The following is an 18,781-nucleotide window of genomic DNA, read 5'->3' as shown; positions in this document are numbered from 1 at the left end:
TTTCCCTCAGAGGATAATATTTGCACACAAAGTTGCTTGTGAATTCTGTCAAAGCAGTCATTAAATATGTTGGGATTCATTGTTAGAAATAGGGATGGGCACGAACCAGGAAAATGTGGTTCAGTTCATGGTTTGTGGTATGTCCAATTGATGAACCACAAACTCACAAACTTTTAGGAGCTAAACAAACCAGTTCAGTTTGTGAGGTTCATGATGCAGTAGAATGTCCCCCGGCATGCTAGAGAAAGCAAACTCACAGGGGATCTCCAGCTGACACTCCTCTGCCTGCCCTCCAAGTTGGGTGAGGATTCAATTTACGGGGTCCAAGCTACGACCCCCAGAGAAGGTGCCCCCATCCTCCATTGTTTCCAGTGGAGGGGAAAAACAGCAAAAAAGCAAGGGCAATAGAAGACCAGCAGAACAAAATCAAAGTCCCAGAGAATCTCTGCAGTAGAAACTGAAGGTGGGGGCATTTTTGCAAGCCCAGCAGAACTAGTGCCACTGTGGCAGTGCAAACCCAACAGGACTAAGATCAAACCAGAGAATCTCTGGAGCAGAAACTGAAAGGGAGCACATTTGCAAGACCAGCAGAACCGGTGCAATGTATTAGTGCCCAGCAGAATTCAGTGCCATTGTTGCAATGCCAACTCAACAGGACTGATGTCTAGCACATAATCACTCTCCACGCTAGGGGAGCTCCAAGCCCAGCAGAACCAGTGCAATGTATTTGTGCCCAGCAGAACGCACTGCCATTGTAGCAATGCCAACTCAACAGGACTGATGTGAAGTACAGAATCACGATCAAAGTGGGGCGAGGGTTGCAAACCCAGCACAACCAGTTCAATGTTCAGAATGTCCAGCAGAACCCAGTGCCACTGTGGCAGTGCAAGCTTAAAAGGACTGATTTCAAAGCACAGAGTCACAACAAATCCAAGTGAGGGGGCATTTTGCAAGCTTTGTACAAGAAAATGCGAAGGGAAGACAAAGGAAGGATGGCAAAGGGGGGGGCCTCTTGAAACTGACAAAACTAGTTTGAAACTGAAAAGAGTGGTTCCAAGGCTGGAGAATGTCCCCCGCTTTGAAGTTTGGTAAACATGTTGTTTGAGCGGAAACAGTCTGTCTGGAAATGTATCCATTCACAGACCACCATGAACCTCCAGAAACTACTGGAAAGTTCATGGTGGTTGACCTGCCATGAACTTCACGAACCATGAACCGGCCAAAATTTGTTACACAATTTAGTTTGTGAGTCGGTTCGTGCCCATCCCTAGTTAGAAACTCCCATGCTCTTTGCAAAACTAGTTTCCCAAAAGCCCTTAGTAGTGGCCATGTTCTAAGACGGGAAGCACTGTGTTGTTGGCTAGGTCTGTGTTGTTGAAGACTAGCTGTAGAGGAAGAAAGATCTTCAGTTTCTCTCATCTGACAGCTTGCCTGTATCAAGAGTCCAAGCTATGCTTGAAGAGAAAAGAAATACGCTTTGCAATATGCCTGTGCCATGGTGGAGAATTACTTCCAGGCTTCTGCTGGCAGTCAGCTTATGCTGTGCAGCATATGGATAGAGCTGCAGTTATTCCAACTCATGTAATCTTAAAATGTTGTTACACTTTCTTTAAGTTTGGCCTTTTTGTCTAGGTATGATTTGATCCAGGATTTTGGAGCAGTGAATTGAGCAGTTCCTCTGTCTGTTCTTTAAACTTCTTTTCCTGATAGGGACATGCAGTTCCTCAAAAGCAGTTATTGGTGTGTACCACTCTAATATGCCATTTCAGGCCAGTCTTTGTTGTTTAAACTATTATTCTTGCAATACAGGGTAAAGGAATCTCCAGCTATACCTCACATCACTCTCTGAATAAGGAGTTCCTTAGATGGCTCATTAACTAGCTCTTGGGCATTTTGCTGCACTAGTTTGTCTCTGGTGGCCTTCCCACTCTATTACTTTCTCTTTTTCCTGGCAACACTGGTGCAAACCTGTCTAGAATGACTGTGTGCGGTTTAAGTGGAATATACTGTGTCTGCAAGAAGTGTGTTCTGCTTGTTGTTGGATTTTTTTTTCTTCTGTCCAGATATCATGCATGCTCTACCACAGAATTTTCAGAAGTGGCAATAAAATGTTGCTCAAAATGTGTCTCAAAAGAAGCAGCTGTGACTCTCTTCAGCTCTGCATGTTTACACAGAATAATTTTGTACGCTACACCTTTTCTTTTCCCCCTTTCTCTTCACAGGCGCAGGGATGGTGGTGGACTGGGAACAAGAGACTGGGCTTCTCATGACTTCTGGAGATGTGCGGATTATCCGAATTTGGGATACAGACCGAGAAATGAAAGTACAGGTAACCACTGCATATTTTCCTCTGCAAGTCCTGTTATAAACATTGTGAAGCATAATTGTGCATTTTTTTGGTTTAAAGTTTGTTCTCAATATTAATAATATTTTCTGTGTGCTCAAAGCTCTTTACTTAATCTCTTCATGCTCTTACAACCCTCCAGTGGATTAGCCTGTATTGTTACCCCCACATGACAGTAAGGGGAGGGGGTGTGACAGTTGGTAGTGGTGAGACTTGAACTCTCTGATCAGAGCTCAGCCTCTTACATACTACACCGTACTACATTATAGTTAGTGCCACACAGGTAGTAAAAAAAATCTTACTCTTACAGTTAACATCCTACAAGACTCCCAAAGATATAGTTGACTTGGTATGATATGTAAGTTGTATATCTTGGTAATTGTAAAATTTGAAAAATTTTAAATAAATTTAAAAAAAGACTCCCAAAGATAATCCTATAATCTGTATCAGGTAACATTCTAGAAATAAAATGCTCTGAAAGAATGGGCCAGGGTCTTTAGAACAGAGAAACATCCCTATTAAAATCAAAACATATTTTAATTAAGTGGTTATAGTACTGAAGTTGGAACCTGAATCTATATTTTGATCAGCTGGGGAAAAAAGAACTTTTTTGTTCTACTAGTTGAGCAGTAAGTAGGCTGAAAGGGCACCAGATATCAATGCAAAGCATTGATTTGGCAAAAAACTGAAGAAATTATACAGAAAAAAAGAAAGGCATAAAATAGTGGAAAATCTCTTTTTAAAGACCGTAGTTTGCTTTCAGAAATGTCCCAGTAACTTCACTAAGGTACTCCATTATTATTTTTTAAAGGAATTTAATGTTATAATTAGGGATGGGCACAAACCAGCTGATGACCTAAAGTTCATCACAAATTTTGGCTGGTTTATGGTTTGCGAAGCAATGTTTGCAGACTGAAGAACCACCACAAACGCCCACAAATTTTGGTGCAGTTTGTGGCAGTTCATGCAGTTTATGATGGCTCTTTCTGCTCTTCATGAAAAACAACTCAGCTCTTTAGTTTAAATGGCTTGGAGCTCAAAGGGAGCAGAAAGCAGGGGTTTAAACTTTAAATGGCTCATGAACTGATAGGAACCAGGAGGCTGGTTTGCGAACCAACCTCCTGGTTCATACGGGTTTGTGGTTCAGCCATGAACCACAAACTGAACTGCAAAACTGTGGTTTGTGCCCATCCCTAGTTATAATACCCAAGGCCATTTCATGGAACTGTGACAGAGAACTGAAAGCACATACAAATCATCCAACCAAGTAAACAAAGCCAAAGATTGTAGGTAACAGTAAGCTCAACAATTCTATGAGCAAGGCATTAATCATGTAGGAAACATTTCAAAGATTATTTTATCCACTTCACAGCTTCATATTTCCATCCCCCCTCACATACACACATGCTATCCACATCCTTTCACAGAGATAGACAGACACAACATGCCAAAGCAGTTCTAGAGGCATATTCATGCTTTCTCTAATGCACATAGAGACAAGCATCATATAAAATCACAAAACTTTCTCATATATATGCAGAAACAAACATATACACAAAAGCAAGAATTTCTAGCCCTAAACTGGTTTCTTTAGGCTTCACAGCACTTTCTCCCTTCATCTGCTGCTTCTGGCATCAGTTTCCTTCCCAACACCTTTCTTTGAGCCTGACCTGAGGGGACCTCAGGCAGGCAAGGAGTAGGTCCAGATAAATAGATGGGCAAGCAGTAGATTCAGGCAGAGACCAACCCAGCTGCTGTTGCCACTGACTCTCCAGTTACTAGTGGCATGGCTCACTGGAGAAATCAACTCAGAAGTCACACCAGCCTTGTTTCTTGCTGCTGTGCTGTCACTGCCATCAGGCTTCACTGACTGGCACAAGCCTGGTCCAAGGCTGAAGCAATGCCCCATACACCAACTTCTGGGCCTGTGCACTTTTCCACTGTGGCAACCCCAAAATGTGCCACTTGTTGCACTTGCCACCTGAACCAGCCATTTTCATCACGCCTCATAATAGCACTGCTCCTCCTTCTTATAGGCATGAAGAATGGCAAAGAAAAATGGCTCTTTCAGCCTTTACTTGTTTCTCTACCAAAGCAGTCCTGCTCTGTATCATAGCAAAATGTATATAAATTTACATCACTTGCCATTAAATCAAACCTGTACTTCAGCCATGTAATGAGAGGTAATATCTCTGTCTGTGTCTCTTTGGGAAATGAAGTCTAGTCTCCTCCACAGCTTTTAGAAATTAATTACCTCTGGATGAACATTAATTATGACACGTTGACCCAGCAATGCTGCACATCTAAACCTATGCTAATCTTAATTATTTTCAAATATTATTTTATTTGTGCAAGTCAGGGAACATCAGAAATCAGCAGGGTGAAAATATTTTAAATGAGGATAATTAATGATTGTACTGAGAGCATCTTAAAGGCACTTTGTTTCTTGAGTAGTGCGAATTGATTTTTGCAGAGATGCAGGGAATCAAAACTTAATAATATTGCCAAACCAAGAGCTGTGGAATCATAGAAATCAATTCAGATGTGTCTGTCTAGTCTGAGCTAGAGAACACTTTGAGGGCTATAGTCGAAGTAGAGAGGATAGTTATGGGTGAGAATGGTTTGTGTTTACATACTTAGAATAGCTGTCATGAAATTAATCCTACAGCCAGGATTAGAATTACCAGAAGCTAGAACCTAAAATTCAGATGGTACCTTTTTACTGTATAGAACTAGCACACTTAGTGCAATAAATTCTCATTCTGTTCTGTATATGATCTTGATCACCAGATCTCTGCCAGGAATAGAGGTCTGGAGACAAGCTGGTATCAATCAGGCAGAAAGCAGAGTTAGGAAGTCAAGTAAGCAGGGAAGGGCAGGTGAACAGCTGTATCTGAGGAGTTTCTCAGACTGAAGATCTAGGCCACAGCCGGGCACTTTATAGGACCTTATGGATCCTTCTCGGCCCGTTACGTGGATCCAGTGCCTGATGAATTGACAATACTACCCTCTGTTCATCCTTCCAAAGCAGTATTTCTCAGAAGCACGACAGAGGTCAAGATAGCCACACTGATATAGAAAATAATGTACCAGGGCCCACTGCTAGAGTCCCCAGTTGAGATTCTTTTTATGAAATTGGTAGGTCATTTGATTTATTGCCATGATACTGCTTACATCATACCAGAGCAATTTCAGCTGTGGCACTCAGGTTGTGGGGTTCCTTTCTCTGTAAGGTTTTTCTTAGCCATTGAAGTGCCAAGTTAAGACTTGTTTTTATTCCATGGGACTTCAGCATCAAGTGAGTTTTGATAGATTTTGGGCTTAACAGTGGAATTAGCTTTCTTTCATTTTATTAATGCAATTTTCTGATGGCTGATGGGTTGGGTAGTTTTATTGTTTTAAATTATTTATTATTGGCTTGTTTATTGTTTCTAATCTGCTGTGTGGTCTGCACTGCATAATGTGGCTTGTTAGGGAGACTAAAAGTGAGCTGCAATAGATATTGTTGTGTTGTCTCTTCTCAACGCTGTGTTCCTATCAGAGAGCTGCTGATATAGAGATGAGCGCTTCTATTTATTGTAGGAGTTTTTATGCAACTAGAGCCCCATCTGAGTGAAAATCTGGTGATTCTGGGTAGGTGTCTTCAGCAAACAGTTAATCTAATATTTTCATCAAGCAAATGCAAAAAATAACAACCAGAGAAGGTGGATAGGCTCAGAGGAGCAAAAATAGGAAGGAGGTGTGAAATTAGCTAACACGATTCTGCAGAGCCGGCTCTGATTGTTATCCTAGTTTGAAAATGTTGCTCAGATTTTTTTGGCTGCTTAATTGAAACTGTTTTTCTTTCTCACAGCTGCACTCTTATTATTCCAAGCAGTCCTTTTATACTTAGCAGATAAAGAGGGGAGAGCTACAGCCTTATAATAACACTGTCGGTTGTCTTTCCAACAACGCACCAACCTTGCTCTTTGCCTTTATTACTTTCAAAAGCTATTCTTGGGGGGGGGAAGTATGCAGTCTTTTGTTCTAACCATTCTTCTGCGAAGCATGAACACATGCAGCATCAAATTCAGGAATCTGGGATTCTGGTCTGACCTTGATCTGGCCTTGCTGTATTTCATTTTACCCATATTACTTGGCATGCCTTTTGCCTTAATTTACTTGCATAAAAAGATGAGGAAGCATTATCTGCCCCAAAGAGATTTTAAAGGACTATGATGCTGTCTACTGCAAGTTTTGGAGAAAGAGGCAGTGTCAAAGTGGAGCAACCTTCAACTTTTAAAAGCAATCACTTTCTGGTAATAACCTTTTCTTCTCTCCAGAGAGGAATACAGGGCACTAGAGTTGAAGACAGGCTATGTCATCCTGTAATCATTGGCAAAGTGCCATACAAAAACTAGAAGTAGGCCCCGGTCACACGTAAAGGTTTGGCCCGGGAGAGGGACGGATTGGGGGCACAGCAAACGGGCGTGATCTCACCGCAACATCTGGGAAGCGGTGAGCACCCGTCCCCAATCCGTCCCAACCCCCGAAAAGGTGCAGCAAAAATACACCACCTACCAAGGTGGTTCTTCCAGCGTGGCCGCATCAAGGCCGGCCGTGGGATCGCCGGCGCATCCCCAGCTCCTGGCTGAACTGCGCATGCTCAGCCCTTTTAGCAGATCAACTTTGCTGGCTGATTGGGTCTGCCTGCTTCGTAGGAGCTTTTCTGCATGCTTGACTTACTCCTGGTTTTCTTAGGAGTCAGTCCACAAGCACTGGAATCGTTTTGGGCAGGGTTCTTCCACATATCTACCCACATCCTGCGTTTTCACAGTTGTGGGGTCAGTTTATTTTCTTCTGCCCATGGCTTAAATAATCAATGGGAATGCTGTCTCATCATCATTGGCAATCACCAGTGGCATCAAAGCACCCCAAGATATAGGGCAAAGGGCATATCTCCATGATGGAAGCGGTTAGAGACTTTTTAAAATGAAAGCTGGGAGTTCAGAGAACTTGCTTAAACTGTCATTACAACACTATATCAATAGTTTAGGACCTTTCTTTTTTTTTAAAAAAAGCTTGTCTTCGAGGAGGAGGAGTGGTTTGATGATGACAATAGTCCAATCATTGAAAAAGGAGCTGGAGATGGGTGGGAGTGAGTGAGACAAAGAAAACTGACAGAAATATTACACATGAGGAAAAAGCCAATTCAAAATCGGCTTCCAGGAAAACATCAGGGTAAAAGTGGTTTCAAAAGAACCAGAAGAAATCTGAGGAAAACCGAAAAAAAACCCAACAACAACAAAGTGAAAACTAAAGGCACAAAATTGCATGTGGAAATTGGGATAAAATGAAGAGGTATGGGGCCAGAACCAGTAGCAACAACTCATGCAGGAAAGCCCTAGGTTATGGTCTCAGTTCCTCTTTCAGCATTTGTTGTTCTTCGAGGCATATTGAAGCTGCTTTTGTGGTATTTGTGGTTTGGTTTAATGCCCAAGGAACTGGTATTGCCTTGCAGGTGCATTCCTTTAATAGGTATTTTTAAAAGAGCTGCAGCTGTCAGTAACATGTTCCATCTCCCCCTTTTATGTATGTTTCGATTTCCCACATATGCCCATTAGATGCAAGTGGAATATTTTCAGCAAGCACAGAATATTTTGTTTCCAGGGAAATCCATCCTGCTCTCCCAGGCAGCATTTATGGCTACTACAGAATGACTATGTTTTATGGAGGTCAAGAAGGGAACTCCTTTGGGACATGTATTTAAACTAATTAGGTATTTTTAAGTGGATAATGAGTATCTTTTTTCCTTCAGAATGAAGGCCCACTACACACACTACCTTTTCAAATGCAGAAATTAATCCAGAGATAAATTACTGCCAAATATGCATATTGGGAAGCTAATAGGCACTTGATACATGTGACGTATCTAAGGGACTTAAGCCACCATTTCATGGTGTGTATATGTAAAAAGCAGTCTATATTACTCTTTCCATTATTTCCGGGGGGGGGGGGGGAGTAAAATGTGAAAAACCCCTAAGACCTGACAGGAGTGGTCATGTGTTAAACTTAACAATACCCAAAAAGATGAGTTTACATAGCATTGCATTTGGCTTCTATAAAGGAGGGCAACAATTGTTTCTTGCTTACTTTCACTGAGATAGAGGGACATTGCTGGAGCATGATTTGCTCAGTAGCTTCTCTTGAAGCACCTTCCAAAATGATAATGATTGATATTTATTACCCATCCTTCCAGTTAAAATTACCCCAAAATTTCCAAAAAGAATACCCAAGGCTATGTACAACATACAGAAATGTCAATCTCTCTTTATATATAATTGAGTTTTCGTCCCCCAACGTTGTATGCGCGCCAAAATAGGTTGGCTGCATGAACTGCCAGTCAGAAGACTCTGGCTGCGTTGGCTGGCTGCTTTGTGGAGTCCCGCCCACGTCAACCCCAGCCAGCATCTTCTCCTCACTCTGCTCTGGTCCTCGGACAGGATGGGACCGTCTGCAGGGTAAGCCAGGGGAAAGCCTCCACAGGCCCTGCGCCACCTTCCCCTGCCCACCCGCCAAGGTGGACGGGGTAACCCTCCACAGGCCCCGTGCCACCTTCCCCTGCCCTCCTGCCGAGCCGGACGGACAAGGAAAGCCTCCACAGGCCCCACGCCGCGGCCGGGGGGAGGCCTGCTCAGCCCCCCGCTTGCCTGCTGCTGCACCTGGCCGTGCAGGGGCCTACAGCCACCGCCACCCCACCTCGTCCCAGTTGGCCGCTGCGCCAAGTGAGGGGGAGGCCTACTCGGGCCCCCGCTTCCCCACCGCTGCTGCTGGCCGCCTCACACAGGCCGCCACCCGCCCCTGGCCCACCTTTCCTCCCTCAAACTACGCCGCAGCCAGAGGGGGGGCTCCTCAGCCACACCCGCTGCACCTGGCCGTGCGGTGGCCGCCAGCCGCCCCAACCCACCTTTTCCTGCTCAACCGCTGCACCGAGCGGGGGGGAGCCTACTTCGGCCCCCGCCGTGGGCCGCCTTGTGCAGGCCACCACCTGCCCCCGCCCCACCTTTACCCCCTCAAACCATGCCGGGGAGGAGGCCTGCTCAACCCCCGCCGCACTGTGTGGGGGCCGCCAGCCACCCCCCGCCCACCTTTCACCACTCAACCTTCCTTGCAGGTGAGGCCTGGAGGACCCCCCCTTCCCTCACTCTCCCTCCCTCTGTCTCTTCCACGGACCTCTTCCTCTTCTCTCTCTTTTTTTTCCCTTCCTTCCTTTGCTGCCTGATCCTCCCTCCCTCTTCTTCTTCTACCCTTCGTTTATCCCTATATCTTTGCACCCTCCCCTGCTTCCTCCCTCCCCCTCTCTATGCATTCTTACCCTTCTCCCTCTCTCCCCCCTTTCTCTTCCTTCCTCCCTCCCTCCCTATCTCTTTCCATTCTTTACCTCCCGCCATCTTTCTCCCTTCCTTCCACTCCATCCCTTTCGATTCTTTCCCTCCCTCTTTCCTCATCTTCCCCTCCCTCCTTCTTTCTTTCTTCCTTTCTCTCTCACCTTCCTTCCTTCCTTCCTTCCTTCCTTCCTTCCTTCCTTCCTTCCTTCCTTCCTTCCTTCCTTCCTTCCTTCCTGAGATAAGAAGAAGAGAAGAAGAGATTGGATTTATACCCCGCCCTTCACTACCCAGAGGTGTCTCAGAGCGGCTTACAAACTCCTTTCCCTTCCCCTCCCCACAACAGACACCCTGTGAGGTGGGTGGGGCTGAGAGAACTCTGACACAAACTGCTCTTTTTCAAGGACAGCTGTGCCAGAGCTTGTGACTGACCCAAGGTCACATCAGCAGGTGCAAGTGGAGGAGTGGGGAATCAAACCCGGTTCTCCCAGATTAGAGTCCGCGCACTTAACCACTACACCAAACTGGCTCTGGCACTGCTAGAACGGGCCTGATTCCTAGTAGGTCATAAATATAAAGCCAAACAACAAGAGCAATAAAATGTTACCTATACAGACCCTCAGCATAAGTAAGGTATAAAAACAGCAGTAATCAGAGTGAATTTGAAAAGCTTTAGAAAAGGAGACACTGTTCACTTACCAGCCAAATAAATTAATGAAAGGCCTTGGGGGGACTCCCCGGGAGACAGTTCCATAGCATTGGTAACATCACTGAAACATCCAGTGCCCTTGCAGTTCTACTTCATGGACAGAAGGAATACAAAGTAGAATCTCCCCAGATAATGGGAGATGGGAGAAGGCGCTCCTTAAGGTATGCTGAGTCCAGGGCATCAAGAGCTTTAAGGGAGATAGTGCTTTGAACTAAACCTAACGGGTCTAGCTAGACATGACTGCAGCAGGTAAACATGTTACATCTACTACTGGAGGATCCTTTTAAATCACAAGTGGAGGATACCAACATGCAGTGAGCACAGTTTGTGCATATATTTATTGCCGATGCAGTTTCCACCATACCACTGTAAAGCCTTTCTGAAGGCACATTGGCAATAAAACCATCTGAAATATCTAATTAATATAGTTCTGGAGCTTTGTACTGACAATCCAACTGGTGTCCTCGTATTCTGTGATATGGTTCCCATTCAACTTCCTTATTTACGACTTTTCATATTCCCAGAATTGCATCTACACAACTATGATTTGCTTCTATAGATAGTGTGCTTCAGCTTGAAACCAAAGCTTGTCTGTTGCAACTACCAGTCACTTTTTTGCATCATTTTTTTCAGATTATGGGAGCATAGAATGTTCAAACCCTGCTAAAGAAATTGAATTGAATTGTGTTGTCTGTCCTTTTAGAGGTTTTTTGCCCTTTCAGCCTTGGTGTGTGTGTTTTTCTTTACTAGGATATTCCAACAGGAGCTGACAGCTGTGTCACCAGCCTGTCCTGTGATTCTCATCGTTCACTCATTGTAGCAGGTCTAGGTGATGGCTCTGTCCGTGTTTATGACAGGCGGATGGCTCTCAGTGAATGGTAAGAGACCCTTCTCGACTCTGTGGTTGCAAGTATGGCTGACTCTTACATTTGTTGTTTGTCAGTGCCCCAGAACATCCTAGGAACCTGACTACTCTGGGTACCCCTCCCTTACTGCATTATTTTTAGGAATTACAACACTTGGGAATGTAGGGTTGGATCCAACGATCAGAAGGTGCTGACAGTCATGGATCTTTCCTACATTCCCCTCCTCCAACTGGGAAAGTTGATATGAGACCCGCCAGCAACAGTAGGAAGGGGATGAAATTGCCCTTTCTGACTCTTGTTTCAGTGCAGTTCTGCTGGAAGAAAAAGTTGGTGAAAGTGATTTTGACTCCTTCCCCCTCCACAGTGCCATCTGCTGTCCAATGCAGCATGTGAGTCCCTTAGCCATGGGAATAAATTTTCTCAGAGTTGGCTAAATATAGCTGGTGGGGCGGGGGGGGGGAGATTCATGATCCTTGCATGTGCAAACCACTGGATCCAACCTGTAATGTAGAACGGATATTGAGTGCTTCCTTATTTGTCTCAGAAAAAGTACACAACTTCAAAATGATTTCCCCCACACCACTGCAAAACCTTTCTGTAGAATTTTGTGACATCTGGGTCTGGTCACTGGCTGCATGGGAGATCATCTGGAACATTATGAATGCCACTTAAGCTCCCTTGAGGAATGGTGGGTTATATACACCAGAGTACCTGCTAAAAATTGTAGCTGCAAGATGGGGTGCCAATATGTTGTTTCCATCTTTGGTTCCAAAGACTTGCAACTCTACTTAACTGGGAAACTAGTCCCAGCACACAGCTGGTTTCCCTTGGCTGATTGCAGAGCAGTTTCTGGATTTTTCCCAGCTGGGTCCCACAAGGCTTTCCCTCTTTCCTTCTCTTCTAGCCGTGTGATGACCTATCGAGAGCACACAGCCTGGGTGGTGAAAGCATATTTGCAGAAACATCCTGAAGGCAACATCATGAGTGTCAGGTAAAAAACAAAAAAGAAAGGAAAGGAACAAGGGCCTCTGAATATTTATGCGACATTTTCCTGTCAAAATATTATTTTGCACTCTCCTGTTTAAAAATCTAGCTTTGGTATTTAAACAGCAATGAGGTTTGAGCTTTTCACTTTGGCATTTCTGCTCAGCAATTAACTTCTGGTCCAAAGCTTCTGGGATTTGTTTGGGGGAGGTAGGAGAGGAAATGTGTAACCTTGTTCCTAAGAGCAAGGGTTTTCAGACTTCAGTCAGGACAAACAATTTGAACCTCCCCAAATTAAAGGTTCTACAGATAATCAATCACATTTTAGAATGTGGGCCATTCAGACAAAAAGAACAGGGAGGGCACTGTTGTTTACATTTAAACATTACTATCTGTATTACCACAGAGAAGACAAAGGCCCACAGAAACATTGTTTCACCCTACATATTGCCAGCTGACGCAAATGGGAATGCACACTGTGACTACCTTCCTTTATGATGCTAGGTTGGGCCTGTGGGTGAGTGCTCCATGTTCTAGTCAAAGATAGCCTGGACTGGGACAGGTCCCCAAATAATCCATTCTTTTGCTGGCAGCTGCCTGCTTCTTCTTCGGGGCACTGAATCCCCCATTTTGAAATGCCAGAGGATGCAGTGTTCTGAACATAATTAGGAAAATATCCTTGATGTCTGTGGAGTAAAAAGGAGGTGGATTATTGGGTGAATCAAGACTTGCTATAAAGGGATAGGATGCTGAAAGGGGGGTGGGGGGTGGAATTTCATTGCAAGTTCTGGTTTTATTGGTATGCAGGATTATTTCTTCATCTAGCGGTTTTCCTGTATATAAATCCATTCCTCATGCTTTGTAAATATGGTGTGGGAGCACTGTGTTTGTTTACTGTCCCATTCAAAGGACAGCAGAATATAATTTACTGCTGCTAAGATGCAGTTTGTTTAGAGAGAGGCTCTGCCTTGTATATAAAAATGAAAGTAAATGGAATTCTTTGAGATACAACACTTTCCCTCCATTGCAGATGGGCAGCAAATGTTAAGGTTTTTATTTTTCCTGGAAAGGGGTTGAAGTGGCTCAACATGTGAGATGAGCAGCTCTTTACCATATTAGTTTTATATTCCTCATAGCATTTCTGTACTATTTGTCCTTAGTGAACCCTAGCTGTCATTATCTAACAGGATCATACTTCACTTCTTTCTGACACATCTTTCTAAAAATTCTACTCATCACATTACTGAAAGAGGCCAGAATATTGCATGAAACATGTTTAGGTGTCCATGTTTGGACCCCCATGTCATTTCAGCAGCTTGTAGTTCATTTTCTTTTTCTTCAAAAGGAAGTGCTCTGCAATTGTAGTTGAGCTCAGCATACATGATCCAAAATCACTTAATGCGACCATATTATTTAAGCAAAGCACATCTGGGTCTGGTCACTGGCTGCATGGGAGGTCATCTGGAACATTATGAATGCCACTTAAGCTCCCTTGAGGAATGGTGGGATATATGAGTACTATCATAAACAGAGTTACGGTGTGCTAAGCCCATTGACTTTAATGGACTTAGAAGGATATAACTCTGTTTAGGATTGCACTGTAAATCTATTAAATAAATAACAGTTGAGGCTGCTAGCCTGCTATAATCCAACAGTCTGAGCATTATCTAGTGGGAATAACAGGCCCTCATAACATTAGCCTGGCTAGGTTACACCCTCTTGTGCTGATTCCATCTGAATATGTAAAATAATTTCTGGGCACGTATCCAAGCCAACTCAGTAGTTCTGATCAAGGATGGGTGACATAGTTTAGGACTTCAGCATCACACTTCTCATTAGCTGATAAATGTTTGTACTGAAATGTTAATATTAAGGACCCACAGAACATGGACTTGCCACCCTTTGGGAAAGGTCAGTAAAAGCTTTGCAAAGAGATTTATGTACCTAGAAGTGGAGTGGAGAATAGCTGTGGATAAATGTCTAATCTCAGTACTTCCCCTTATGGCAGAAGCAGCACTCTGAAGGTCAGCTCTAACATCAGAGTCTTGAATGGTGTGGGATGGGGGAACTGCTGATACTGGCTTCAACTTGGTTCTTTTGTTATTATTGTTAAAGGATGTCTCTTACTCCTCTTTGCATGTAGCTCTTGTTCTGCAGGAACTGAAAAGATTTTGAAGAAGCAGCAGCAGCTGCAACAGGGAAAGTGTGCATGAGCCAAAGATGCTCTTAAGTGCTGTTTCCCTTCATGTGTCTCAGGATGGTAATTCCAGGAATAGCATCCCTCTGAGACTGAGCAAGTTACTCCTAATTATAACAGTTCTGCTAAAGAAATCCATACCTGTAGGCAGGTACTTCTGATTTCAGCCAGAATCTAAGACACAATATTGCTATGGTTAGAATTTAGATTGATAAATACCAGTACTGCCTCATATAGATGGATGCTTTTGAGAAATTTGTTGTGTTTCGTCAAGTACTTCAGGCAGTTTTTATGAACTTCACCCTAAGGCATTCTGAATTCGACTAGCCTTCACTGATTGTCTTTTCCCTCACTGATTGCACCGGTAACTTTTGCAGCAATGAAATAAATAGTACGTAGTAGTCTCATAGCATATCCAGAGTGTGTTGTTAAATTTTCTCCTTGAAATCTGGCCTTCTTTGTCACTATGCGACTGCTTTAGCCATTAAATTTGGCAAGCATTTGTAATATTAATTAGTTCTAGTATAGTGAAAGAAACTTGATCTCTCATTGTGTAGCAATGGTTCTCAAACTTCAGAAACCCAGGTCCCCCATTTTTATTTCAGTTCATTTACAGATCCCCAATGCCTTCCCCTCCCCAGCATCTGGCATGCATCAGACAGCACTGTTTCAAAGCCTAATGGCAAGCCATGTGTGCCTTATCGAGACTTCCATGCTCTAGTGTCCTCAAAACAATACAGTTAAAAGCACATCAGTTATACTTTAAAGCAAGCTTAAGTACAATATCTGTTTTTTTCTGTACATAGTCTTACATAGAGAGTAGCCATAACTCAAAAGGGCGTAGCCTAAGTTCAAATCAGTCTCAGCACTTGATTGAGACTTTGGACCTGAGATAGCAAGAAACGTCCTTATTGGTTAATCACTACTAGCCAGAAGCTGGCTGACCAGGTGGGGAAGGACCTGGAAGAAGTCTGAGAGTTGCATCACACAAAATCTGAACTTCCAGATGGTATTCAACTGAAAACTGCCGTTGACTATTATTGTCTATAGACACAGAGTGACATGTCTCTGGTGAAATCCTTTGGAAAATAAGAGTGGAAGCTTTAAACATTTGTGTTTGACTTGCCATTTATATTTCATGTATACTGTTTGTTTACAATAGTAGCTGGAAAAAGGTTTACCTAAATGAGTCAGGCAGTCATTTTTCCACAGTAGTTGAATACTTCCCTGCTCCTCTTGGTTTTTCTTTATCCACTGGTGTGCTGCCCACTGTTAGTAACTATCAGCCAATAATGGGCAATGGGGCTTCAAATGCCTAGCAAGGATGATGCTGTATCTGTGACACCTAAAAACTCAGAGTGACAGATGAAGAGTGTAGCTTGTCTCTGTGGTTCTTTCTTTTGTAGCATCCAGTACTCACCTTTGACTTTTGTAATCCAGCTCTGCGTGAGCCAGCTTCCATTCTGCACCTGTAGCTTCTTTTGGAATTGGGTCTCAGAGCATACTCCTTTTCACCCCGTGTTTAGTCAGGTGTAATCTGTGTTCTCCGCCATCCAATAGATCACTATCAGCTTACACCAGCTTTTGCTGATTACACAGAAAGCATCCAATACTGGCTTTTTCATTTTTCTTTTTATTGTGGTGGCTTAATTCTCTCTCCCTTGAGCATCCACTTTGACAATACAGCCCAAGAGCCTTCTTCCTGAACATCTGCAAAAAGGTTGCCTGCATTTATTGCATCTTTAGAAGTCTTACAAGAAGGAGGACCCGTGGTACTCATGGGGGGGGAGTATTCCCGGCGGCTCCCAGCCTGTAGAAGCAGCAGGAGCTCTGCATGGAGGAGGAGGTGGCCACAGGTGAGCTCGGCAGGCAGGGCCGCCCAGCCCGCCAAGGCTCCCCCCCACAGTGGCAACAGCGGCAAGCCCTGTGCAGCTCCCAGCCATCCCGCCAAGGCTTCTCCCCCCTGACAACGGCAACTGCGGCGAGCCCTGCATGGCTCCCAGCCGGCCCACCAAGGCTTCTCCCCCCCCCCAAAAGCGGCAACTGCAGCGAGCCCTGCATGGCTCCCACGTGCCAGGCCTGCCAAGGCTTCTCCCCAACAGCGGCAACGGCGGTGAGCCCCGCGCTGCTCCCACCCACTGGGCCCACCAAGGCTCCCCCCCCCGACAGCAGCAACTGCAGTGAGCCCTGTGCAGCTCCCAGCCAGCCCACCAAGGCTTCTCCCCCCTCCCAACAGCGGCAACTGCTGCAAGCCCTACGCTGTTCCCAGCCGCCAAGCCCACCAAGACTTCCAAAGAACAGAGGCAGCAGGATTGAAAGAACAGAGGCATGGAATTTATTTATTTATTTACTAGATTAGATTCAGTTTTAGCGTGCCCTCCCCTACTAAGGCAAGGCTCAAGGTGGTGTACAATATAATAGCATCTTACAATCCATAATAAAACATGTAAAAACAGTAAAATTACCTAAAAAGATGACACTAGGAATTTCAGTAGTGCCATTGCCTTGCGGGGTGGTGTGAAGTGGGAGTGCCAGAAGGATGTAACCATCGCTGTCCTCAACCAAGTGCCTGGCAGAACATCTCTGCCTTACATGCCCTGTGGAACTGCATCAAGTCTCGTAGGGCACAGATGTTATTCGGCAGAGTTCCACCAGGTTGAAGTCAGAGCAGAAAAGGCCCTGGCTCTGGTCAAGGACAGCCGGACATCCCTCGGCCCGGGGACCACCAGTAGATTCTGACCTACTGAGCACAACACTCTTCTGGGTTTATATCGGGAGAGGTGGTCCCAAAGATACATGGGTCCCAGACCGTTAAGGGCCTTGAAGGTCAACACCAGAACCTTGAATCTGATCCACTACTTCACCAGAAGCCAGTGCAGCTCGCACAGCACAGGATGGATATGTTCTGTGCACAGGGTCTCTATAAGGACCTGCACCACTGCATTCTGTACCAGCTGGAGTTTCAGGGTCAGCCCAAGGGTAGGCCCACATAGAGCAAGTTACAGTAGTCTAATCTGGAGGTGACCATTGTGTGGAATACTGAGGCTAGGTAGGGGGCCAATTGCCTGACTTGGCGCAGTTGGAAGAATGCCAGTCTGGCAACATTTGTGACATGGGCCTCCATTATTAAGGAGGAATCCAGGATCACACCCAAACTCCTGATGGTTGGTGCCGGTCTTAAAGACACACTCTCAAGAGTTGGGAGTTGGCACCCCAATTCTGAGTCTCCACGCCCCAGCCACAGAACCTCTGTCTTAGAAGGATTCAGTCTCAGCTGGCACTGCTTCAACCATCCCACCACAGCCTCCAGTTCCTCAGCCAGGTATGCTGGGGTGGTATCCAGCCAGCCACCCCTCAACAGATAAAGCTGGGTGCCATCAGCGTACTGGTGACCTCCCAGCCCAAAACCCCACACCAGTTGGGTGAGGCGGCACATATAGATGTTAAACAGCATTGGGGAGAGGATTGCACCCTGAGGGACCCCACAAACTAAGGAGTACCTGGATGACACTCTCTATCCCTGACCTTGGAGAAATGAGGTCAGCCACTTCAAGGCTATCCCACGTTGGCGAGGCAGTGGGTCAGCCATGTTGAACAGTCCTGTAAGATCTAGTAGTAACAGCAGCACCAACTCACCTCAATCCAAGTGTCTGCGGAGCTCATCTGTGAGGGCAACCAAAACCTTTTCCATCCCATGGCCAGGGCGGACTGGAATGGGTTAGAGCCGATGTGTCTTCCAGGGAACTCTGGAACTGTTTTGTGACCACTCTCACACTTACCTTACCCAGAAATGAAAGTTTTGAGACTGTGAGATAATTGGAATGATCTAAAGGATCCAATGTTGGCTCCTTTAAGAGCAGTATGACCACAGCCTCCTTCAAAGGGACAGATTGATAATGTCTACCGGGGACCTCGTATTTCCTTACTGCCAGCTTTCACTAGCCATGATGGACACGGGTCTAGGAGTTGTGTGTTCGGCCTAACAGCACCCAGGGTCCTGTCAAGTCAAGTAAAGAGCAACAGAAAATTGACTGTGTGATTTAACAAGAGATCATTAGAAATGCAAGAAAGAGTCAATTCAGTGGAAAAACTCAATTAAAAAAACCTGACTGAAAGGGATGTAATGGTGATTTAGAAATAAATTGAAACACTAATTAAGGAGTTGAAGAATTTTTGAAGGGAAAAGGCAAAATAGGACATTTGTTGGAGAAGGAAAGAGTGTTAAGAGAAACTGTGTTCAGAATAGGGATACATAACATTTATAGTAAATAGTAAATAAATATGCTGCAGGAAGAGCAGTAGGAAAAGGGGAATTTA

General features: G+C 44.7%; 1 protein-coding gene across 1 annotated transcript in view; it reads left to right on the top strand.

Moving 5' to 3' along the window:
• The window catches only part of RPTOR (regulatory associated protein of MTOR, complex 1), a 455,351-nt gene that overhangs the window by 424,329 nt on the left and 12,241 nt on the right, over positions 1–18,781 (top strand). The window contains exons 28-30 of the mRNA XM_015408620.1: positions 2,223–2,329; positions 11,168–11,295; positions 12,188–12,274. Of these exons, the coding sequence (XP_015264106.1) occupies positions 2,223–2,329; positions 11,168–11,295; positions 12,188–12,274 (322 nt within the window). The remainder of the gene's footprint in view (positions 1–2,222; positions 2,330–11,167; positions 11,296–12,187; positions 12,275–18,781) is intronic.

The sequence above is a fragment of the Gekko japonicus genome, unplaced genomic scaffold, assembly GCF_001447785.1.
Source record: "Gekko japonicus isolate JY-2015 unplaced genomic scaffold, Gekko_japonicus_V1.1 scaffold57, whole genome shotgun sequence".
Taxonomy (NCBI): domain Eukaryota; kingdom Metazoa; phylum Chordata; class Lepidosauria; order Squamata; family Gekkonidae; genus Gekko; species Gekko japonicus.
This window is presented reverse-complemented; position numbering and strand designations above follow the sequence as displayed.